The 26,349-nt window shown below is 25.9% G+C and overlaps 2 protein-coding genes across 2 annotated transcripts in view; both read left to right on the top strand.

Annotated features, from left to right (window-relative positions):
* Positions 1-9,471: 9,471 nt before the first annotated feature.
* Positions 9,472-19,435, top strand: LOC126902712 (vesicular acetylcholine transporter). Its single transcript, XM_050680323.1, has 2 exons — positions 9,472-9,968; positions 15,422-19,435. The coding sequence occupies exon 2, from the start codon at positions 15,503-15,505 to the stop codon at positions 17,132-17,134; it is 1,632 nt and encodes a 543-aa protein (XP_050536280.1). The 5' UTR covers positions 9,472-9,968; positions 15,422-15,502; the 3' UTR covers positions 17,135-19,435.
* Positions 19,436-21,505: 2,070 nt separating this feature from the next.
* Positions 21,506-26,349, top strand: part of LOC126901838 (choline O-acetyltransferase) — a 29,713-nt gene continuing 24,869 nt past the window's right edge. The window contains exon 1 of the mRNA XM_050678706.1: positions 21,506-21,664. Coding sequence (XP_050534663.1) covers positions 21,532-21,664 — 133 coding nt within the window. The 5' untranslated portion in view covers positions 21,506-21,531. The remainder of the gene's footprint in view (positions 21,665-26,349) is intronic.

Here is a 26,349-nt window from a genome sequence, read left to right as displayed (position 1 = left end):
AAAAAATGCTTCAAATAATAGGACTATAAGAAAAGAAAAATATATCATCTACATAAAAGCATAAAACAACATGAACAGATAACAAAAAATTTTAAATTTGTATTTGAATAAATCGAACCATATGATAGTAAAAAATACCTAATAGTTTTAGTAATGAAGAAAAATTGTTTAAATATTCTTTAGATTGGATAATAATAATATTAATAAGTATTGTGAATTAGGTTATTAAACTTAAAGCACTGTACATAAATAATAATTCTGCATTTTAATATTTAAGAAAAATAAAGTAAACTAATTTATTATTTTAAATAAAAGTCTGTATAAATTTGTTTATTGTGTACTAAGATCATATCTGTGATAGTTGTTATAAATTAGTTATTGTAGCGAGTGTACAGTACGTTCTTTGTCGATTGATCAACTATATAACAGTTTATAAACATTTTTGGTTAACTGCTATTATACTACAGTACAACATATTATTTTTCAGTTGTCTAGACCGATAGCATAAAAAAACTGCCATCTAAGCTATTGTTTGAATTTCACGCAAATCTTTGAATATCTATTTTAAATTTTGTCGTAGTCATACACTATGTACTTCAATAAAATATTATTCTATAATTTTCTCAAATGTTCTATTCAAAATATAAGTATCTTTATTTAATTAATATTTTTATTGTATCATTTAATTTTATAAAAGTGTTTCTACGTATTTTCGTTTTCGTGTCTTCTATTTGGGTAGTCATGGTGTAAGTAAGGACATATTACTAACATTTTTTCTATTAGTGTGTAATTGATAGGTAGTGTAGATGATATCTCACTCATTTATAATTTTCCTACGGTGATGTCTTTTAAGTTTGTGTAGATACAAACACTTTGACAATGAAGTAGTTTTATTATTTTGCGTATGCGCGGCTAATAAAAATTCATGTCTTTGACGACCACGACCTATTTTTTGTATATTTTAGTTTTGCTTAAAAATAATAGGATTTTGCCATAGGGGTCTAGCTTTGAGTTAAATAGAAGACCACAGCGGGTAATCTAAAATCACAGCCTTGTTAACAGAAATTACCTGTTGAAGAATTTTGTAACGTTTATAGCGATTTGTACATAGAGATCAACGGGATATCCACCAATCTTAAAAAAAGCAATTTTAAGTATTTGATAAGACTTCAAATATGTTTTCGCATTCCGTTTAATGAAGTGATGGTTGCATTCACTTGTATACCTAGTTCTTCTAACAACATTATTTAATGCAATTAGTTCTTTTTAACTGTTGTATTTTTTTTTATTTTTTAGTGAACGAGAACCAAGATAATCGAAAAAGTTTTACTCGTACCTTTAAAATAAGAAACTTGAATTGTGAAAATGTTGTAAAACGTTTGTTTTAGCCCATCTGAAGGAAACTCATGGTCGTCAAGATATTTCTATTGTAATTAAAAAATACTTTATTCCAAAAACAGAGAGGTATGAAATGGAAGCAATTCACATTTAAATTGTTATTTTTATCCTAATGAACGCTGAATTAGTTGGGTTAGTTGCGCTTTCTAACTTCAATATTTTATCAATCGATATCAACATCATAACCGACTACAGGTTGATATTTCAAATTGGATACAGCTCTTTTCCGTTATCTAACTTAAGTTGTTGTTGACGTTAGTAGATGTATTTGACGGAATAAAAATCGTTTTGTCGGCTTGATGACAATACAGAGCAGCATGGCACATTTCGCATGTGGTAACTGTTATTGTGGTTACATCAGTTGCGGATAAATAATATTATTGAAAAATTATTTCGCGAGCTGTCAACACTTGTAAAACGTTTTCTAATTTATTTTGAAAAATATCGTCTACAGGTATTTTGTACGAACCGTATCACTACAGTATTGATGAAACCCATTCAAAATACTTTATATTAAACATACGTAAAAATTAACCACACGTAGTGAGATCTGAAGGTGAATTATAAAACTATTACGAAATATTGCATCTCGAACTACGAAGAATTAGGTAGATTGTGATAGGCCGGGTAGTTCTATTGTGTTTGTAATAACAACGTGAAACAATGTATTTTATTACTTCGGTATTGTTAATTAACTTGGGATATTCATTTGAAAAATAAATGGCTAATGGCTATAAACTACATGGCATCGTAATTGAGTAACACAATAGTTCATGTACATTTTTAATTCATTAAGCTTCTTAGAGCTAATAGTCTAACCTTCTAAAAAGTCTAAATTAAAATAATACTCTATATGAGAAAAATAAAATTACTTTTGAAATAAGAGCTAAAAGTGGACCAGTTATGATAAAATTACTTTTGAAATACGTATTCGAATATTTTAAGCAAAAATTATAAAAAATACATATTTAAACACTTCCAGGGAAAATTATTTAAACAGAAATTGTGCAATAATATCTAATGTTTTTCAACAATAATTTTAGCTTGAGGGAGCACATTTTATTTTCATGGTCCCCAGAATGTGTATGTCTACGAAAAAATATAATTATTTTAAAATAGACGATGAAAATATAAGTCTAAAGTAGATTTTCATAAATGAGCTTAACTTATTCTATCTCAATGCAACTACGTATACAAGGCGTGTATAAAAGCAATACCCTCTCCAAAATCGGCAGTTTTAATGTTTATTGATATTTATACTAGACCGACTCATACCGAGTTATTTAAATGTAATCTATGAAATAAAGTAAAAATTCAAAATGTTGTTTTATAAGAAAAATATTTTGCTTTCGATAACTTATAATTAATTGTGCAATTTTGGAATCATTGTACAAACAGTAATCGTAGATTATATAGTAGAGTATATAATGTACATTGTGGCATATTTTATAAATTATTTTGTAATTTCCATTTTTGTAGATATCTAAACGAACTTGACAAACGCTTCAATAATTTAAATAACAACATTATTTTAACAAATAACATTTCTATCTTCCAGTCCTGACTTTTAATTTTAATAGTCCTCGCCTAAAAGAGTTTTAGATAATTACAAGCATTGTGAAATTAATATTTTACATTTAGAAGATAAAGTTTTAAGTGCTAAAGCTTTTGTATAAAGTAATGCTAACAAAAATAATGAAAAAAATGTCAACTTCTCAAATCTTACGCTTAAACATCAAACATAATAAGACTTCTAATGGATTTATCTGTTTTCACTGCTTTAAATGAGAAGTTATTTTTTTAATACGGGTGGTGTTCAAATTATTGATTTAATGGTTATAATAGTAAAAAAAAAATAGGTTTCACAAATTAATTTAGAGGGAGCTATAGATATTTTTAATGATACGAATGACCTCAGGTGTCTGCTTAAAACATATAAATCAAGTTTTATTTTGCTTTCGGTCATCTTATAAATAGTTATTTTCATAAAACTTCATATTAAACCAATGATATAAATATTTACTAAAACTAAAAGACTGAGTTTTTAAATTTCATTTTTTTTTTAAGCTATAATAAAGTTTATTTGTTTTATTCATTATTTTGTTCCTTATAAAACTCCATACTTGAAAGTAGCATAAACATTAAAAAAAAATAATTCTATTTATGTTAAAATTGATAATAAAGAAATTATTTTTTAAAAATAAATCGCTAGCGATACGAGCGGTTTTAGGAAATGATGGGCCGGTTGGGTTTAAAATTTAAAAAATTAACTTCAGTCTAGTGTAATCTGAAATGTGGTCCCCGAAATAAGTATTTACACCTATTCTTTGGTGTTAATTTAATACAATAAGATTTGACCTGAATGGTCACGGAAGTTGTTAAATACAGTAGTACTTATAACATATGTTGTATAATTCATTTTTCATATCCAAATAATTATGTTTATATATTTGTCTCTTAATAACAAGTTTCAGTGGTCATTGTAGAAAAACCCTTTAGGCTTTTTTAATAAATAAATGTTATCATATTATGTACTTATGTATAATATAATATTATATATATATTAAACGTATATTATTATACCTAATAATAAGTATAAATGGATGCATTAGAAAATGACGAGCGATATTTAGATTCGATACGTTGTACTAGTTCAATACGCGATATATGAATGTAAATGGTTATAACGTCAGCAGACAATAACAACAAATAAGAGAACAAATGAAATAACATGAACAAGTAATGAACAAAAAGGAAATTCAATGACATTGACCACGGAAGTTAAAAGACCCAATAATAATACCAATCCCAAATATATTACTAACAATAAATGCTATGCTAAAACTAATAATTACTTAAAGAGCAACAAAATTAGAAAGATGCAGTAAAACTATTTAAATCTGGTCCAATTTAACAAAAATTAAGTTCCAGAACTATTTATTTTAAACGCTGTTCAAGAAAATTGAGTGTGTGTGTTACAGAATCAAATCTAAATTTTACTCGTTATTATATTCAGAACACACAATTTTAAAAAAAAAAGTTGTGTTTGTACAACTTAAAGATTTCAACGTTCAATTTTCATGTAACTATTCTTGAAAATAATTAAAAAAATATATATATAACAAAAAAATCTAATATTATAATCTGTCAAAATTATAATTATAATGAATTATATTAAATATTTTTTACTGTTATGTATGTTTTACATTAAAAAAATGTACGTAAAAACGAACATCTAAGTAAAAAAAATGTACATTTTTTGTATAAAGTTTATTTTCAAATAGTTGTTTCCTATGACTTAGTTAACTCCCTTAAGTTATGCTTACATTATCATTATTATAATTAAAAAGCTTAAACCATTGGAAATTTAGGTGTATTCAAATAATATTTTGATTAAAGAGAAATTATATTTTTTTCTAGTAAAATTCAATTTACAGGCTAATCGGTTTATCACTCGATTACTCCCAAAATAAATACGATACTGGAAAAAATTTTTTTTTTACCTACACATAATTCTTGATTTTACCAGCTAATAAGTAATTTTTAGAATTATCTCTTATAACTAAAATGGGGTGTTAACTTTATTTTTTTTTAATGGTAACATATATTAATTAAATAAAATTTTAACTATATTCAAAATATTATTAATTTAAAAACTAAAAAATATTAAACTCATAAGCCACAAAAAATTACTGAAAAGTCACAGATACGTATTTCGGAAACATTATCAACGCTAAACACAAACATTATATAATTAAGGAAATGACTTGTCAATAACAACTTTTAGATCAGTATCTCGGAAGTTATTAATAATTTAAAGTAAAGACTGGAGATGAGGAGTGGTTGCTACTACTTTCATCACTAGACTTTTAGGACTAAGAAGTACTAGGAAGCCTAGGTATAAAATTGAAAATAATATCCAAAGTACTGATCCAAAAGTTATTATCGACCAGTCATTTTTTTAATTGGATCATTTTTTATTATATAAGTTAATTGAACATGTACGTTACCATTTAAAAAAGTTATGTTAACATCTCTTTACGTTATTAGGATTGATACTAAAATATAATTTATAACTAATAAATCAAAAGATAAATGTAACTAAAAAATTAATTTTTTTTTCAATATTGTATTTATATCTTGTTGTTTATGATAAACTGATCATTCTGTATAATTATGGTCTACATTAGATAATAATACTTTTTTAAATTTAAGTTAAATTTATGCATAGTATGCATCAATTTAATAATAAAATATTTAATATTCAGTTGTTAAATAAATTTTAAAATTGATTATTTTACGATCATTCTCTAAATTATCTCTCATTTGAATAGCATAAAACTATGTCTTTTTGAAGATTTATCAAAACGGAAATCATCAAACTATTGAAAAAATTGACAAAAAATATTTAATTCAATTTTAATTTAGTAACACGATTTATGATATAAAGAAAATGTTAAAATGTTCATGTTGAATAAATAAGTAGAATTTCTTATTGACTGCTGCTGATAACAAATCATTAGAAAATTATATATTTTTTTTAAATCTTTATTTTATAAATATTTAGAAGATTTTAAACTATTTAGATTATTAAATGAAGTAAGGAAAAAATTGATGTGTAAAAGTCGAATAAAATATCGACATTTTATACAATTGATAAAATGACATAATATCTAACTCTATGCATAAAATTGATCTATTATTTTATCATTACATTATGATAACAAAATTGTAAATAATTTTCCAAGTCTAATGGAAATGTATGCATTATAGTTTTTACCCAAAGCAGAATTTAAATCAATTGATTTTTTATAATATGAATCTTCTAATTGAGAAATTTCATCTATACAAATTTTAGCTTAAGAAATATTAAATAGTATCTGAAGGATTTCCTAAAAATCGTGTAAATAATAAGACGTGATTTTTCATGTCATACCCTACCCTTAAAAAAAAAACAACAAAATTGCTAAGTTTAAAAATTATTTAGTTGGTTAATTTTGAATTCTAGTTAACAAAAAAAATACCTTTTAAATATTACCTTGTATAATAAAACGTGTTTTTTTCTAACTTAACGATAAAACAGTTAACTTTTAACTTAAATGAGCAATTGAGAATTTATTGGTTCTATCAAAATAAACAATTTACTGTACATATCCTGAAAATTTTTAAATGTTAACCCAAACATATATTAACATATATTCTGGAACGTCTACGATTTTTAAAATTAAAGGTCTTATAATGGACAGTAAAATTAAAATTTTTTAAATTTCTATACATATTTTTCAATTTTTTTGAAGTCTCTTTTTTTATAAACAATTATATAGAAGCATTATATGCTATTGAAATTTCATTTTATATTGATTCTATTATGCCGGAACTCCATTTTGAAGTATCCCAATTGTATTACTTTTAAAGTTTTAATTACTCAACAATTTGATAGTTGTAATAGTAACATTTAAATATTTAATACATTTGGGACCAGTATAAATTGTTAATTAACAGTGATCATAAAACTTTTTATTGTAAATGTGCATGAATAAAGATTTTTTTGAAAAGGTGGCTTGGTTTACAATTCTTTGGTAGACCTATGATATAGATATAATATTAGGTAGATTATAATTAGTAATAATACTCCTTTAAATGTATTTATAATTCATTTATATACAAGGTGATTTATTTATCATTTACCACTGAATATCATATAAAATAATAATAGTTAGAAAGAAGTATTGACTGTTTTGCTCAGTTGTATTTACTTTTCAATTTATTAGTAGTTTAATAAGGAAATTAATGATCGATAACAACTTTGGATCAGTATTTAAAAATGTATGATTATATTAATACTTGATTGAGAGGAATAGTGCGATAGAAAAATGCTTAATGGTAGAATTAATATAACTCATACATCATTACTCTAAAATGTTTTAAAATTAAAATAACTTCTAAAATGCTGGTTTTACAGTTGTTTACAACCAGTTATTTCCTTAGTTGAACCCTTTTATTCTGTATTAGCAATAATTGAATAAGAAATGCAATTAAAAAGCGTTTTATTAAATATAAATCATAATATAAATAATACTAAATAAAATTTTAAGAAATTCTAAAGATAATTGTTATTTTAGAAGAAATTTAGTGGTCAACAATAAATCTATCACTTTATATCATTTTTATATTTTGCGAATTTACACAAAATACACAAAAATAGTACCTTTAGTCTTAACTTCTACGATGATTTGTCCATAAATGACAAGTATTGAGCAAATTTATTTTAAATAAAGCTTGAATTCAGTAATAATTATTATTGTTTTTTTTTTTTTTATATAAAAATTTGTTGTTATTAATAAGTATATTAATATATATATATATATATAATTTTTAGTATATCAAGTTATATAATTTACAATCTTACATAAGATCTAAGTAATAAACTATTAATTAAATCTGAAAATTTCCATTCAAAGAATATCTTACTCTTATACATTTTTTTTCTATATTCTTTCTATAAGAGACTTCAAAAAAACTTCTATGTAAGATAATTTTTTTATGTAGATTAGAGAGTAAATTATTAAGTTTATCAATAATAAATGTCCCTTATGTGGTACGCAGTTAGAAAATAAATTAAAAGTAGGTAAATTGCACATTAAACCTAATCTTTTAAATTCGAAAAAAATGCGTGTCTCAATGACATGATTAATACTGCAAAAAATTTCCATACTTTTATTATTATCGACTAATAGAGTTTATTTTATTAAGACTTGTTAATAATTCTGTTTAATTCAATATCAATATTAAATTGATATCAAAACTTTGTTTATTCATTGACTATGTTTTGATGTTTCTATATGTATTTTCAAAGAAAAATTACATTTATTGAGTTATAAAAATAAACTGTTGTTTACTATTTTATTTATCCATTTGTAAATGTATTGTTGTAAATACTAACAATGGTCAACGATTGTTTTTCTATGATATTGATGATTTCAAACAAATTGTATGGCGTTCATATGCCATACATATATTTGTATGTGACAAGTAAAATTAGTTTTTTATATAGTAAAAATAAATATATAATTAGTTGCGTAATTATAGTTACTAGATATATTATACGATATATATAATTATATATACTAAGATTTAATAGATTGCCCATAAAAGTAATAGAACTCTCAAAAACAAAGACTAATTTTTATGAATTTTAGTTAGAAACATTAAAAAAAAAAAAGAAATGCTTATATTTTTTTGAATAAAAATATCTAAAAAAAAAATCATTTTTAAAATTTTCAAAGACAGATTTATAGTTTTTTGGTTTCAACTTAGAATTAACGGAGGTAAATATCGAGTAGTAACTTTGAACTTTTTTATATTTAATAATTATTCGAACTATTGGTCAGAAATATTCAAATTTAATTTAAATTATCTAGTAATGTACATTTTTATACCTAGAAGGAAAAAGTACAGTGGATAAAATGATAAAAATAGACATATCCGTGTGTTGACTAGTTTTTAAAATGATTATAACTTCCGATGTACTTATCCAAAAATTGTTATCGATCAATCATTTTATTATACAATTAGATAATTTTCTATTTTATAAGCTGGTTAAATATTTATATTGTCATTTAAATAAATAAAGTTGACACCCTTGTACGGTATAGGGCAGGAAACGAATAATTACTTAATAATTAATAAATCAATACATATATGTAACAAAAAAAAATCAAGACTTCAATATTAGTTTTATTTTGTAATTAATTTAGTTGATTGTATGTAATTTGATGGTAAAATAATAATTACTATACCGATAAAGTTTCTATTTTTGATAGTCTATTTATTTAAAAAATAGTTAATCTCTTCATAATTTATAAGGCCTCGTTGGTGCATGGGTGAAGGAAATCCTGAAAACTCGGTAGTACTACCACTTGGAGTCGATGTGACCCAGATGCGCAACTCAACCCCGATCGGCCGCCGTCAGCCCCGGACGACCTAAATTTCAAGGCGGCACCCCCTGGCCACGGGCGGAGCGCTCAGATCCCAGACACGCCTACGAGCGGATTCGGCGCCGCCGGCATCCAAAGGGCCCGATCGTCCGCACTGAGCGTCCGTCACGCGCCCGAGCTCGATCGCCGCGATCGACATCACCAGCAACCGTCGCCGTCGCTGTCGTCTCCCCCCGCCACTCCTAATTACCTTCCCTCGCCGCACTTAAAACCACTAAGTAGAAATTTAAAAATAGAAATTTTATTATTATCAAGTTTACTGAATAGCCAAATAACCACCATAAGACAAAAGAATACGCCGTTTAGCTTATGTTACCATTGCACTAAAAAGGTCGGTGTGGAAACAAAAAATCGCGCTTCAAAGTCTGTGTCCGGTCAAGGTGGATACGGACGCGTTTAACGGGACGGCCGACAACGTCGGACCGGCTACTGAAGAAGATCGTGGTACTAAAGGCGGCGTGGGAAGGCTGAACGAGGCCTTAGCTTCCGTCACGGTGTCTCCCTCGAAGATAGCCACCACCATTAGGGGCTTTTGGCAAACATCTGCAGGCCCAGCAGCTAGTTCAGTACTAGGTAAGGTTTAAACTTTTATTTCAAATGGATTTACTTGATCGGTAAATAAAATCATATGATGTCCTTCTGCAACGTGGAAAGTTTTCTTAGTATTAAGAACTTGATAGAAATCCAATGGATTTTATTTTGTCATTTGTAAATAAGTACCTCATAAATTGACTGGCAGAATTGTAATTTCTTTGAAATCCTTATAAACATCGACTAACCCAAAGGCTATTTATTTTTAAAAATAAAATTTAATTTTTGTACATAGATTTTTCACAAAAAAGTAATTGTATTAGAATAATTACAATTTATTGACATAACAATATAATATCATTGTACTCGAGTATATGATTAAAGCTCTGAAATCTAATTCAGCAAAAAATAAGCCACATTAAGATTAAATTAGAGAAAACTTTTTTTTAAAAAAGAACCCATAGACTTACACCGTAACCTGAAAGGAATGAAGTATTTTTATAGGTAGTATCCGGAATTGTATGCGTTTATAAATTTTGTTTAATTATTTCGAACACACCATCAACAAGTACAAACTTTATTAATTGACTTGAAAACTTAATAATGTGTTGTTACCGAGAATATAGTTTTGGGAGAGATTTAGGGGGTGTGACTCTCCCTAAAACGAAAAATTTCGAAAAATTATACGTTACGACAAAGTTACTTAAACTTGGAACTCTCAAAAGTGGCTCAAACAAATTTACAAATTCATATTATTCCGAACCCTATTTATAAGTTACAATATACAGTTTAATTAAAAAAAAAAAAAGTTTTTAAAGCAGTATTTTTAATGTTTTTTAAATTTTAATAATAGAAAAATAAGCATAGTTTAGCTTTCAAATTTAATTTTTTGAAAGTTCGATTTTAAAGTTACGGATCAATTTAATTAAAATTTTTCACTAAAACAAAGTTTTTATATAATTACTCTAACAAAAGGCTATAAATGGTCGTGTTTTTATGTAGGTACGATTTGCTGTCATTACATCTTTCTTTTGATGGTTTTGATATTAACTTAATTTTTGATTTGACAAAGTGAAGGGACAGTCTGAGATAAGATGGTAATTGTAGCCTTAGTACAAGAGTGGAAATGGAAAGTATCCGAGACTACGTTTGCATTTGACTGAAGCATGAAGGACAATTGTGGCATGGAGGGTATTTCTCTTGGGTATTTTCCTTGTCTTCTACCCGCACTAGCAAACTCAATTACTTCCTGTTCCTTGCTACTCACCCTTTGTTGCCTTTAACGATAATTTTCTTTTTTAGATTCTCCGGAAACTGTAAGCATCTCGGGGTTTTGGGAAAATGTTTCTTTGTGTCGATTCTTGTTTTTTGTTTTCACCCGTTTTATTGTCAAACATAATTTAGTCAGTAACTTCATATTCCTTTATTTTAAACCTGCATTATGCATACATTCTATTGTTATCATACATATTCAGCAATAATTTTTTTCTAGTTTTTATAAAAAAATTAGAAAAAAATTTATTCCTATCAAAAAATTATAATTTACTTAGAGAACAAAAATGTAATTACTAAAGATAACTAGTATAAATGATTCGTCCAATTGCAAAAAGACGTATGTCCAAAAACCTATTTTTTTTTAATTTTTTTTTATTTGGAAGAATTAGTTGACTAGTAAATAACATACATATAAATAATATGAACATACGTCCTTTTGTAACTAAACAACTCAGTTAATTATTACTAATTGTTAACATAAAGCAACCTGGTACTATTTATACAAATTTTGGTCTGCTTTTTTTCCTTTTTTTTTGTGATTTCTTTAATTTTAATTGCATAATTTATATGTAAATAAATTATATTTATATACTTATATTTTATGTTAAAAAATGAGTATATAGATTTTAAAATAATAGTCCTTTCGAAAAACTTTTCGTGTTTAAGAAAACATTAATTTATTGAGTACTTTTTGTTTATTTTTTGTGTACTTTTCCGTAAGATTCACGTGTATAACTTAACTAGTATTATTTTAACTCACATTCTATGAAAAAAATGCATCTCGTTTTATAGACTTTATAAGAATTTATCTTTATATAGTAATATATAATGGTCTAATGGTAAGGAGTATAAGTTTTGCACCATGATGTTTTAATAGACGCGATCGTAAAATCCTTATGCGTCCACACTTTTAAACGAGGGGATGGGAATAATGAGGTGGAAAGATGGGCTGATAGTTTAAGTATATTCTGTCACGACATATTCAAGAGAAATTGAACATGCGACTAGGGTAGTGAACTCCTACCCCCTTTTCTTCTTTTTTCATTATATTTTTATTATTGTTATTATTATAACGTGAAAAGAGGGTTGATTAGCTACGGTTTGTTTTACGGGCGTCTCGCCATTCTTATAGTTGTCTAAACAAAACGTATGACGCCATTACCTAAACAAACGATTGAAAAATTCATAAATAAGTTACCTTAAATGGCTTTTTGTGTAAATTATAATTAAAGGACTTGATGCAAAAATCAAAAAAGTCCATCTTTTTGTTAATTTTGAATAAGTGTAATTTTTTTGAGTAATTCAGAACAAAAAGAAGTTTTGTATTCGTATTCAAAGTATAGAGATATTTAATTTTAAAAAAAATTAGAATAAAATTGCTTCTCTTGAAAAATTAAAAAGATTGGACTTATTTGGTTGTTGCAACAATCCCTTCAATTATTTTACTGCAAATTAAAATATGTGCTATGGGATATCTTTTGATGATTCCAGACAAATGAATGAAAAAGATTGTAGAATTTTTTTAGTTGGAAGACTTGTATACTCCATAAATTCATAATTTCTGAAAAAAAACAACAATGAATTCTTGTTTTTTTTAATACTAAGATGTATACTAAGTGTTTCTGTAATTATGAAGTGAAATACTTAATTTTTTTGTAAAAAAAGTTATATTTAATACAGAAAAAGTTTGTATCTTAGACCAAAAAATATATTATACGTTTGATAACATAAGTAAATATGTAAAAAGTCCTAAAAATGAATAATGTGATTTATTTATAGAAGACCTTTGATTTGTTGTAAAGCTTATTATCATACAGGTATTGCAATACTTAATACATTTTATTTTCGTTTTCAATAGATAATTTTGGGTAAATTAGTACTCTATAACTAATTTGTTTAAAATCAGATGATGTAATAATATGTTCAAAGTTTATTTAATTAAAAAAATAAATAAACAAGTTAGAAATAAAGTAAATATTTTTTTGTCTCACATTATAATGGACTACTTGAAAATATATAAATTATTTTATTTTCAAAAGAAGCCTGAATTAAATAAAATTGAATTATATTGTACGCATGAACATAATGCATTATTTCTATATTTAATTCTAAAATCGAATTCCATTCCTGTTTTTGAAGATAAAAGTAAATTATATAATTCAATGCACCGTTTTAATGGAATTATATTTTTAATCTCAAATGATCTTTTTATATCCATTTTTCAAATATGAACGATCAGTAAAATGTCTTCTTTCATAAATTTTATTTGATTTTAAAAGTTAAACTGTTTCAGTATTTTGGCTATATGTTCTGAGTAATAGGAATGATTATTTATGTAATATTTCTTTTTTAAAGCAAAACATTCTCAAACTTAACTCCAAAAAAAATTATAGTAAGTAAAGAATTTTTTAAATTTCAAAATATATTACATTATAATATTATTTTTCTTGTTTTATTTCAAGTTGAAATAAAAAATGTTCAAGGTATTCAATATTTTACATAAATTGTAAACAGAAACATTTTTTTTTAATACATAATTCTTTTTTTATGTTTAAATTAGAATTTGAAACATTTAACAATTATAATTAGTTTTTATTACGATCTAATTTAATTTTATGAGTATTTATAAAATAGTTAATATTTTAACTTAATAACGATTTGAACAATTTTAACGTTTTTTTATATGTTATAAATAATTTGAAATGTTTATATTATTAGGCTGAACACTAAGTATTTTAAAAATAATTATGCGTTTATTATAATTGTTGCTCTAGTACAAACAAATATTTTATCTTGCAAAAAAACTATGATAAAAGTATCAGAAAAACATATGTATTATTTTTAAGCTTAAAAATGACAATGAGCTTAAAACAAAATATAGCCCACATTTACATAAAAGACTTCAATTTTTTTTATTGAAAATTTATTATATATATGAACTATTTGAAAACATAAAACTTTATAAAAATTATCGATAATTCTATAAAATTATTTGTTATTTAGTAATTTTAATAGTTTTAACTTGATTTGTCATTATTTTAATATCGTAAAATAAATTAATATTTTTGTTACAGAGATATTTGTAATACTCTATTAAAAATATTTATACTGGTGTTTCATTTTGACATTTTAGTCCTCTCTCAATGACAATGATGTAACATAAAATTATTTAAGCTAAAAAATCTACATCGATATACATAGATTATCGTCACCCGAACCCTAAAGAACATTCTAAAGGGTGGCTCCCTTATTCTTGTGTACTTTGACCAGTTAATTAGTAAATGGCATCATTAAAATTAAAAAGATAGGGTCGCTGAATATCACTGTAAACTGTTCAAAATGTTTGCTTAGGACTTAAATAAACACAAAAACATTTTTTATAATTCTATGGAAAAATCAAAAATAAATTAATTAATTTTAAAATAAATATTATTTTTTAAATGAAATATTATAATATATAATAAAGAAAAATGATAAAATTCATGTCAATGGTTTATATCACATGTGTAAATCAATGAATGTTTCATCATTTTTAGTTGTGATTACTAAGGTAAAAGATCTCAAATTATAGATTTTAATCATAGCGATGATAAAATAAATAACAAGTATTATTTTTCATAAGAATAGAATTTTATAAAGATGAAATTTAGTATTCCTATAACTAATAGTAATACTAATATTTTGTATTTTTAAAGATCGAACAATTTATTTTTCAAAGACATTATGTACAAAAGACTTTAGTATTGCTAGAAGGCTAAATGTGCAAACGACAGACCCTTTTTCGACTGTTTTGTAACTCTAAACTAACGTGAACCCTTGAAACTCTACGGCGTCTGTAATTATCGTGTCTTTTGCACTGTTATAATTTAACAGAGAAAAATCATTTTTATTCAATTGAAATTTTAATAATATAGTAAATGCAATTTTGTAGCGCTCGGTTCTTAATAATAAATTTGATTAATTTCGTACAGATAGGCATAGTTTATATTTTCAAACAGATGAATATTTTTATTTAAATATATTTAATGAGTATTTTTTATTGATATTTTTCTCACAGCAAAGGTTCAAGTTATAAATGAAACCAAGTAATATAAATGTGTTTTTAGAACTCCCCATAATGGATTTCATACCTTTGCAATGAGATACACTCATTATTTTTTCTAATTTCTTAATAATATTTACAAACATTTTTAACGTTTATTTGTATCTTTTTGTTAAAGGTTGGGATCAATTATGGTGAGTTCTGGTGGAATTACAACGGGGTAGATGAACGTATAATGTGAATTCAATATAAATTCAACATGGAATCATCTGGAAATCCGTTAAAACGGTGTTGGGACGCTATTGGTGCGTTCCAAGTACCTCTTATCAATCTTGAAGTCAATGAACTTAAAGAAATACTATGGGAAAAAATACAAGAACCAGTTATTCAAAGGAGGTTGATTCTAGTAATAGTTTCCATAGCACTTTTGTTGGACAACATGCTGTACATGGTTATTGTACCTATTATACCTGACTATCTAAGGTACGTAGGTGCTTGGGGAGATATTCCAATAGGCGTAAATTTCACAGAAGATCCAATAACAATTGATCATCATGGACAAGATTCTGCTACAGGAGTATTATTTGCGTCTAAAGCTATTGTACAACTTATGGTAAATCCATTTTCTGGTGCTCTTATTGATCGTATAGGCTATGATATACCAATGATGATTGGTTTGTCCATTATGTTTTTATCTACCTCGCTTTTTGCATGTGGAAGAAGTTATTCTGTTCTTTTCATTGCTAGGAGTCTTCAAGGTGTAGGTTCAGCATTTGCTGATACATCAGGCTTAGCAATGATTGCAGATAGATTTACTGAAGAAAATGAGAGAGCTCAAGCTTTAGGTATTGCATTAGCCTTCATTAGTTTCGGTTGTTTAGTAGCTCCGCCTTTTGGAGGAGCTCTATACCAATTTGCAGGTAAAGAAATACCTTTCCTCATTCTAGCGTTTGTTTGTTTGGTAGATGGATTAATGTTACTACTTGTAATGAAACCAATAAAACAGCAATTAAAAGAGCAAAAACATTTAAAAAAGGTACCAACCATTCCTATTTGGAAACTTTTTATGGATCCATACATAGCTGTATGTTCAGGTGCGTTAATGATGTCAAACGTAGCACTTGCTTTTCTTGAACCAACAATATCCCGATGGATGGAAGATCATATTACTCATGATAACTGGAAAATGGGAATGATATGGTTACCAGCATTTTTCCCTCATGTTTTTGGTGTCATTTTGACTGTAAAACTGTCTAAAGTATATCCAAATTATCAATGGCTCATGGTAGCCGTCGGTTTATCATTGGAAGGATTAAGTTGTTTAATAATTCCTTTCTCTAATTCTTATAAAGTTCTTATGATTCCCATATGTGTTATATGTTTCGGAATAGCTTTAGTAGACACAGCTATTTTACCTACACTAGGGTATATAGTGGATGTACGTTATGTTTCCGTTTACGGAAGTATTTATGCCATAGCAGATATTTCATATTCATTAGCGTATGCTATTGGACCTATCGTTGCTGGTGAAGTAGTAGAAATGATAGGTTTTACGTGGCTAAATGTCATAATTGCTGTTTCAAATTTAGCCTATGCTCCTGCCTTAATGAGACTGAGAAATATATATGACTTTAAACCGTTCCAAAATGAAGCTAATATTTTAATGGCTGACCCACCAGATAAAGAATATCAAACTTATGCCATGCAAGAACAACCATTGTCAATGAATAGCGAATACTCAAGCGTTAGAGGACAACGGGAAACTGATATTGATGGTCATGTAGCTATTGAAAATGAAAACGCTTCATTCCACCAAACTCTAGATACTAATCCTTTTAGAAGACCTTCACAACCAACGCAGGACAAAAATCCATTCAGACAACAGCGTTAAACTGGTAAATGATGCATAACTACTGTTATTTATCAAATAAAAATAACTATACTTTTAACAAGGTTTTACTTTAAACCATCAAAGTGATATGCTTTAAATTTTGTGCTTTAAATTTCTATTTCAAACAAAGTTGCTGGACAACAAAGACTTAAGCCAAGTTAAGTGTAGACTAAGCAATACTATGCTATTTCATATTTTTTTTGTTAATTGTGTATATGATTCAAACTATTATACAGTAGTTAGCTTTAATGATATTTGATAAAAAAGTAATCAATTGTAATTGAGGTTCTTAAAGTGCTAAGGGTGTAGATGACATTACTAATTTTGAAAAATCAAGCTCAAAGTTATCATTTTCATTAATCGCCTTAGTAAAAAAGTACATTTTTTCATAAACATGTTTATCTATAGAATTTCTTTAAAATCTTTACTATCAGTTAGAAAAAATTATTTTTAGTTTGACTCTTCATACATATGTTACTTAATATCCCTTAAACTATAAGAGCTACAATTCTAATCACGAGAATACTTCTTAATAAAATTAAATGTAAAATATATATCAAACAATACATGGTTTTTAGATTAGACTTAATCATCCAGAACTATGTTTCTCAATTTTTTCGAAATTATTTAAAATGAATATTCTTTTTGCATAACGAACAATGAAAATTCAATTTTCAAACTCCATTTTCCCAAGTAAAAATGATTTTTTTGTTCCAAAAGTGCTTAAAATATATGTCCATTTTGTAAGTATATGTTTTTTGAAAAAAAACTTCAAAATGTCGAGTTACGATATTTAGCCATGGAGTCGACAATATTCTTCTAGTAATTTTCCTTCAGAAAATACAAATATCACTAAAATAAAACTATAAAATAATTTTTACGAAAACAATTTAATAATTATTTAAAATTAAAATTTACATATTATATAAAATACCGTGATAATAATATTTATTATTATAATCTAATTTATATGAAATTTTATGAGACTTTAAGTTATACTGATATAAATTTAATACGTTTATGTACTAATATATTTGAACCTTGAACATTGAATTTTTTGAAATATCATTACGTGTATGCATATATTTGTTAAAGTTTGAGCTTATGTCATTATCATTAGCTTGGTTCTACATTAATGAATAATTAGAATATCATAAATAGATACTTTAAATAATATCTTCATGTAAAATAATTCTTAAAATTAATATTAAAATAGGAGTTAGTTTAATTTTAAGGAAAGCTAGTAATATTAGAATATGACTCAACCTTAAGATTATATCTTAAGTGGTAACCAAACCATATCATCAACATATCAATATTTTTTAAGATGTAAATAAATTAGCAATACATATTTATGATCATGCATAAATATATCTATTTTAAAACAATTTTTATGATGTTCTTTTTATATTAAAATAAATTATTATTGTACTTTACATGAATTCGTGTAAACAACCAAGTTCATACATATCATTAACGAAATTCGATACATATCATTGTTCGAAATTATTATTGTGCTAAGATCTTTAGATTAAGACGATTTAATAATAAGAATAATATGAGTAAATTAGAATATTTGACTTGGACGGCGAACAAAAAGCGAATTATTAATGCAAAGCGTTATAATATGTTGGTTCCCGTTGAATATCGATAAAACTGTGTTATATTACTTTAAGATTATCCAAAAATTGTTTTAACTAAGAGCATATTCAGCTATATAGTATGATTATTATTTATGTTAGTTTATTTAATAGATCTGTAGTATTATTGTAATAGATATTGTTGAAGTTTTATCGAAAGTACTTTGTAAAAGCAGACACTGCATTTCATCTAACTTGAACTAGATTAAGTTTTTGTTGATTTTAGTTAAAATGATTAAGTTTGTTTGAATTTAATACTTGAAACATCGTTACCAGTATTATGTTTTTATTTTTTTTTTGTCATGCTAATTAGTTATACCTGAAATTCATCTATCTCACAATTAACTATTAATGTTTATATTAAAGTTATTATATGTAATGTTCTAAAAATCATGTCAATTTATATAAATATTTGAAGTTAACACAATTTAAATATCAAACCGATGGAGTAGAACAGCTATTCTATTTTCTATATATCTAAGATGATTAGAGTATTATTTTTTATTTATTTATTACTCTAAATAATTTTATGTTAATTTTTTTATTAATACTTATACAATTAATATTGCAAACTATTGACATTATTCATAGACTACTACACTTCTATCTTTGTATGATTATAATTATTTAGTTGTTATCTACTCTTGTTGAAATTTATAATGATCGTGTCATTTAATAAAAATAACAGTTATAATAATGGTTGTGTTTTCATTATAGTATCAAATTCCAAATTAAGTTAATCACCCTAATATTAGATTGAATTAGTTCTAACCAAATATATGGTAAAAGTTTTAATAAATTTTATCCTGACTTTTAAATAACAATCCAATTAATCTACTTATAATTTAATCACATATACATTTACTAAACTTAATTATATAAATAAAGTATAAATTATTATCACATTTGATTGGTTCTGAAATGTATAAGGTGGACGAAAAGTACAAAAAATATTATTTTGGTCACATCACTGTACGATTTTCTTTATACCTATGTGTTATTTCATAAACCCCTAACAGAAACATTAAATATTTACGTACCACTCCCTTGCACAACAAGCGTCCCCAGAGAATGGCTTAACGGCGTTTCCATCAGACCTTATGAATATTTTAGCGAATTCGATCGCTTCCAAGCAATATTATGCTGCTAGCAGTTACGTTTTTATACGCACTATTCTCTGACACGAAACTCTTTGCAAAAAAAAAAAACAAAAATCTTAAACACGATACCTAACTAAACACGCATACGAATGATACGATCTTGTCAACTTAAATCATGCAATTCTTAATGGTATAAAAGGCAAAAACCCAAATCCGGAATATACATACTGTTCAGCTCCAAAAAAAATTGATATTCTCAACCAATTAAGTCCAACATCTAGTTTATATGTTATTATATTATTTATGTATCAAGTTGCAATGGTATACATCATTTTAAAATTTTACATTAAATTAAAAAAATAAAATATTTAGCTAAATTTGCTAAATACTTTTTACATATTAGGTTTAACTAAAATTAACCCATGAACATAACTATAGTAAAAAAATTTGAAATGCAACATTTCATTTATTTCAATGTTAATTAACAAAATTATCAAATCAATTTGATCATTTTATTTAGTGGCTGAGATAAAATTATTCAATCGTCGTAATAGTTAAATCAAATTTTTCTCGGGAATTCGGAAATTCAAACATTTTGAAGAAGTGCGTAGGCAATTGTTACTTTATGTAATACGATACGAGATCTAAAGTTGTTGAGTAAACCGGAGTGAATACTCGAAACTAAAGAGGTTTCATTTGACTCCAAAAGCACGCAATGGTATTTTCAACACCGAAGAACTTAGTAGGACGGGATAAAATTGTAAGAATACAACGTGAACCCTAACCCCCAATATTATTCTCAAGCTCAATAATCTACGGGACTTTAATCATCTGATGGCACCCTACGCAGCACTGACTCCCGATTTTATCAAAGACATGCTGCACACGACCATAACCGTCAAGTACTCTTAGCTGGACCTTTGTAGCTACGCATAAAAAGCGAAATTTACTAATAAAAATATGTATTTTATTTTTCGCCGTGCGTAGCACCCTTTTCATACGCACGTGATTTTTCGTTGATAAGTTCTTAGTATTGTCATTCAAGTAGGTACAGTCCCGACGGTTAATTGGATTTCAGATTTTTAAGTACCAAATAACAGAATATTTATACAAAATAATTGCTCTTGCTTAAATTTTTTACCCAACGATACATGTATATTGCTTGTTATTTTTAACGTGAATAATATTTTTATATTAATAAAATACATTTTCAGTGTTTGGTTGTATCTTTCTAAACTTTTTTAACATACGTCGCACTATTTATTTTTTCGACTTTACTAATATACATTGAATATTGTGCGTAAAATTTTCGATAGAATAACTTGATATTTTCTATCACTTGTATACATAACCAATAAATAATTTATATTTAAAAAGTTTATTGGTACAATGTAGTTGGTTAGAATATGTGTAACAAAATACGACATGAAACAAATTTGACGCCCTGAACAAACGAAAATAATAGCATATAAGCAATTATAGAGGACCTAAATCAATGCCAGAGTTTAGATTAATAAAACGGTACCGTGTGGCGGGGGTGGAGGTATGCGTTGATCCAAGCGGTGACATAGGACGAACCACTCGGCGGGGAGGTTGATGAATAGCGTTGTAGAGATGTATTCCCCTTTCTGTTTTCCTGTACGGTAATCCAAGCACGATGTTGTTCTCGCAAAAACGGCACGAAGGACCACCATGGTTAGCTTTGCAGCACGCTTTCCGGATTAGCAAAAGATTACCCTGCGGGTCCTGTGGCAGCACAGCCACCGGTACAGTTTTCATCACATGCAATAGTAAGTTAGTAGTATCGTAAGTCTTTATACAAAAAAAATCGCAGACATATCTAATATAATTATTAAAAGAATCCATTCTACGCCTTGATCTATACCTTTTTGATCTAGTAATGAGATGATGGATTTACGCAAAAGAACGTTTTTAGTATTATTAAGTTTTACTATTTTCCAGAATTACTGAAAATTTACTTCGTTTATATTTTCTCAATACAGTTCCATAGAACATGAACTTATTTAAAAAAAACTGTGTATAAAGTAATGCATTACGACACGTCAAAAATGTTTACACTATTATATTTGCTAAATGTAATTTAGTATCATTTTTGTACTTATTTTACACTATTTAGATTTCCAAAAAACGTTTATTTAAACTTAGGTTATTGACATTCCCTCAATCTATGCTACTTTAGCTATATTTCCATAAAAGCGAGCATTTTTTTCTCGTTTGAAAATATGGTGTAAAAATTGTATTCGTTGTCTTTTTTATAAGATTTTTAAGGGAATCCTATATGTACCATTTTCAGTATTTACCATGCAATGTTTCTTTTTTTGTAAAAATAACATAAGGTATATGATCTACCCTATTAAATAATTGTGAGTCCCAGAAGAAATGCATATTATCTTTTACAGTTCCACACAGAAAGAGTGTGAACGGTGAGGGTTTTTACCTCACAATAAATTTTTTACTTGTCATAAAATTAAGAACTAACTAGAGCACCACTAAAAACTAGTATATTATAGCCATAAAATATGAGTAGTAAAACATTATTTTTTTTTTTTGTTCTTTTATTCATATAGCGTGTTACTTCATTTAAAGCGTAATGAATATTTTTACTTGAAAGTGACAAATTTATATATTTCTCCGGTGTATTCACTTTTTTAACATGAAATGGTGTTAGAATGGGTTCTTTTTACCATATTTCCACAGATACTTTTTTTTAAGTCTGAATTGGATCAATAGACTTTATAATACAAAATATTCCATTTATAACTTGTTTTCTTGATGGTCATAAAATATTTTTTAAGTCAAATTAACTGACAGTCAATTTTTATTACTTCTCAAGTTTATATAAAATAAATAATATTAAAAAAAAATTAAGAATAAATTGTTTTATTTTATAACAAATTGTTCTAAATTATTGATTTTAAAAAGTAAATAATTTCATTAAAATGTCGTTTTTTTTTACTATAAGTTGAAGATATCCAAAAGGTAGATCACTTCATTATCATATTTGTATAGTGTTGAAATGGTATTTAATTTATTTTACAAATTAAAAATTGGTTTTGATTACAATTCGTTAACATTAGAAGTATTTATTCGTTTCTGTATTAAACAACAATTTAAAATTTATATAAATATTAATATATACAAAAATAAATATATTCATTTCTATGTACTATTTAGTATGTGTACGATTAGTGGTCGTTATATTTCTAACCTTAATTTCAGTTGTATTGGTGATACAGTGTTCATTGATGTAGGAATTCACATATAACTGATATTTATGCGTATTTATTCGCTGTTCTCTCAAACATAGTTTGTTGATATTTCCATTTAATTCATCATGAAAAATCTTATTGTTACTTGTTAGTTTATTAGAGAGAAAAAGAAAAAGAATGTGTTCATTTTTTAATAAACAAATATCATAACGTATTTCATTTCTTTAAAAACATAACCAACCAATTATTTTATCACTTTGTTAGACAACATTTTTCCAGCGCCGCCACACATAATGCGAACGCAAAAGTCCCAAACGATGTTGCCGCATATTATACAATAATACGAGTAATAATACAATAATAGTACATTTACAACATTTCATCTAACTGTACCATTACAGTGTTATTTTATAGTATTTATTAGATTTTAAAATGCATAATTTTGAAACGCATTAAAATTAAATTCTAAAACAAAATTAAAAACTATTCGTTAGAAAACTGTTTAAGTATTAAACATTCTTATTCTGATTTTCATTATAAATACCAATATTTTTATGAATTTATATTATGTGGCTGAAATAAATTCTCGAATACCAACTATTAAGTGGATTATACAAATACATAAATTAAATAAGTTATTTATTTATTTTTTTTTTTAACATAATATTATAGAGAAACTATAAGACACCAAAGTGAAACTTTTCGAAAAAAAATAATCTTCATTAAGAAGATTATGATTTATTACTTTATAGATTATTTTGTTTATTTATCAACTGTATAATGGAAAAAATTATTTTATTATTGATGTTTTCAATGATACCTTAAAAAAATATTGAAAATCCCAAGTTTAACAAACAGTAAAATATTAAGTAATAAAAGTATATTTTATGTTTCTAAATTATGAGACCGTTTAACAGCCTGATGCTATATCGAATAGTTTTTTTTTACTAAAAGTCCGAATTTCAACGAATCATTCCCGCCATAGGATCTATTATTATGGTATAGTTTCACAAAAGTTTCGTATCCCCTAGACTTAACAAGGAACCCCTGGGGGTAGAGGGGCAAAAGTGTTTTTACTACCGTAACGGAATACCTTGTCCCTCGTATCACCGGTGTATACGCAAATCCCTTGAGAGCCACAGAGATAACTTATCGTATACATAACGTCACTTGCTCTTCCCTTCAACATTGCGCGTATTTGTCTGATTCCATCTCAAAACATTTGAACAACTAACATTAAGACAACTTAAAAAGGCAGCATCAAACGTTCTTATTTTTATTTTTCTTGACTTAGTACAGTTGGTATGAGTCATATTCTTCTTAATCAAATAATGTGGATAATAGTTATAATTTATAAGTAGAGAAACTTCATAAATTTTTATATTTTTTGAAAGAAAACCTAAACAATATAACTATTTCTTAAATCCGTGCATATGTTCATAAAACCTATGAACAGCTAAAAAAATTAAGATTATAATTTGTTGTGTTTTATTGATATTTTAAAAAGGTTGTGGTTAAAACAATTTTTGCACACAAGTTGAGCTTTTTTTAATATAATTTTTGTAAATGTTCATTGAAAATATTGACACTTTTATTTAATTTCAAATTAAAGCTTATGTATATATATACTTTAAAATGGCTATCATATTCAAAAATATGCTAGTTTTGTGTTAAAAATCTGTGTTTTGTTTTTTATTTTTATTTTAAAATATCTTACAAAGGAAATACACTGACTTTCATGATTATATTATAATTTAATTGACATAGAATAAAGTTCATAAAACATAAGAAGTTAAACTTATTTAAATTTGTTTTGCTTTTTTAGAATCGAAAAGTAATTTTTAAATTTGAATTAGCTTAAATTGCCAATTTTATAATTCGATGAAAGCGACGAACAGTTACCGAAGCAGTAACACTTGTGTCTTTCACGGTTAGGGTACCAGGTTCGAATCCGCCTGTGGCAATTAATATATTGCATTTTTTTTAAGTTAAAATTTTCAAATCATTTGATTTTTATGTCATTTGTATTCATTAATTTCAATAAACATGAAGAGTCCCATCACTGTAGCCCCCCTCATGAAAAAAAATTTCTTAATCATGATAACATTATTTTACTATGTGTTTCTTTTTGTGGTTGCGATTTATTTTTCCAACCCTCAATTAACCTACTTTTTTCAACGATATGTCAAATGATTACAATGCGTATTATCCTCAAAAATTGAAAACAAATACCTTAATTAAATAAAAAGTAGCATAACCAGCTTCATCCTACAAACTATTATAATCATTCATTTCTAATATTTTTAAAGTATTTATTAGAATTAGATTTTATTTGATACAAGTATTCAACTAAAAAAATAAATAATTTTACTTTGTAATTTAATAAATGTTTTACTTTATTTGTGTGTACTACTACTAGACTATAATATTCCAAACTTTTTTGAAATTATATAAATCATAAATCTAAAGAAAAATGATTTTTAGTTTCACCTCAATTTAACAATAGATTTTTACAATTATAATCAAATTTTATAATACAATCAATTGAGTAGATCTTTTTAACAACTTTTTTTTATTGGTTTTTTTAGATAAAATAAAAATCATTAAAATTAATTCAGTTCTGCATATTTCAATTGTAAAATCCTTTTAAACACCAAAAGTTAATCTGTTACAATAAAAATGCAAAAAAAATCGAGCTTTTCTGGTAAATTTACCGTAAATAATAATTATAAAATTTGTAGACATCACATTAATCTTAACAATACCATTTTTTACTATTTAATGATGTCAATTTCAAACTTGCAAGTTGAGCTAAAAGTTTGGCAATAAATTCATTTTTTTTTATTATTATAAATTTTCACAAAAATATGTAGGTTAAAAATGATTATTTTTAACATATTAAAAATCAAAATTAATAATAATTTGAAAACAATTAATTATAAAAATTATTTTTTAAATTTTAGAATCTAAGAATTACTAATCTGAATATAATTAAGGAAATATAAGCTGATGTTGCTTTTGTAATTATCCACCAATTTCTTAAAATTAAACACTATCTACAGATTTGCATCGAAGCGTTTCTTATGATAGTGATTTTAATCACTGTCAGATTAAATCTATACTGGACTAATCTATGCCACGTCCCCACAGTGCAACCAGACCACTGTGCTAGGTTTTTTAGCTTCGATGCGAAGCTGAGAAGGTATTGGTTTTACTAAGATGTGTTTTTTTTTTTTTTTTTTTTT

This window comes from Daktulosphaira vitifoliae, unplaced genomic scaffold (assembly GCF_025091365.1).
Source record: "Daktulosphaira vitifoliae isolate Bord-2020 unplaced genomic scaffold, ASM2509136v1 Scaffold_1, whole genome shotgun sequence".
Lineage (NCBI taxonomy): Eukaryota > Metazoa > Arthropoda > Insecta > Hemiptera > Phylloxeridae > Daktulosphaira > Daktulosphaira vitifoliae.
The sequence above is the reverse complement of the archived record's forward strand: the minus strand, read 5'-3'. Positions and strand labels throughout refer to the sequence as shown.

What these genes read in the sequence shown, in the direction of transcription:
- LOC126902712 (XM_050680323.1), top strand. Translation starts at nt 15,503, where the DNA reads ATGGAATCATCTGGAAATCCGTTAAAACGGTGTTGGGACGCTATTGGT.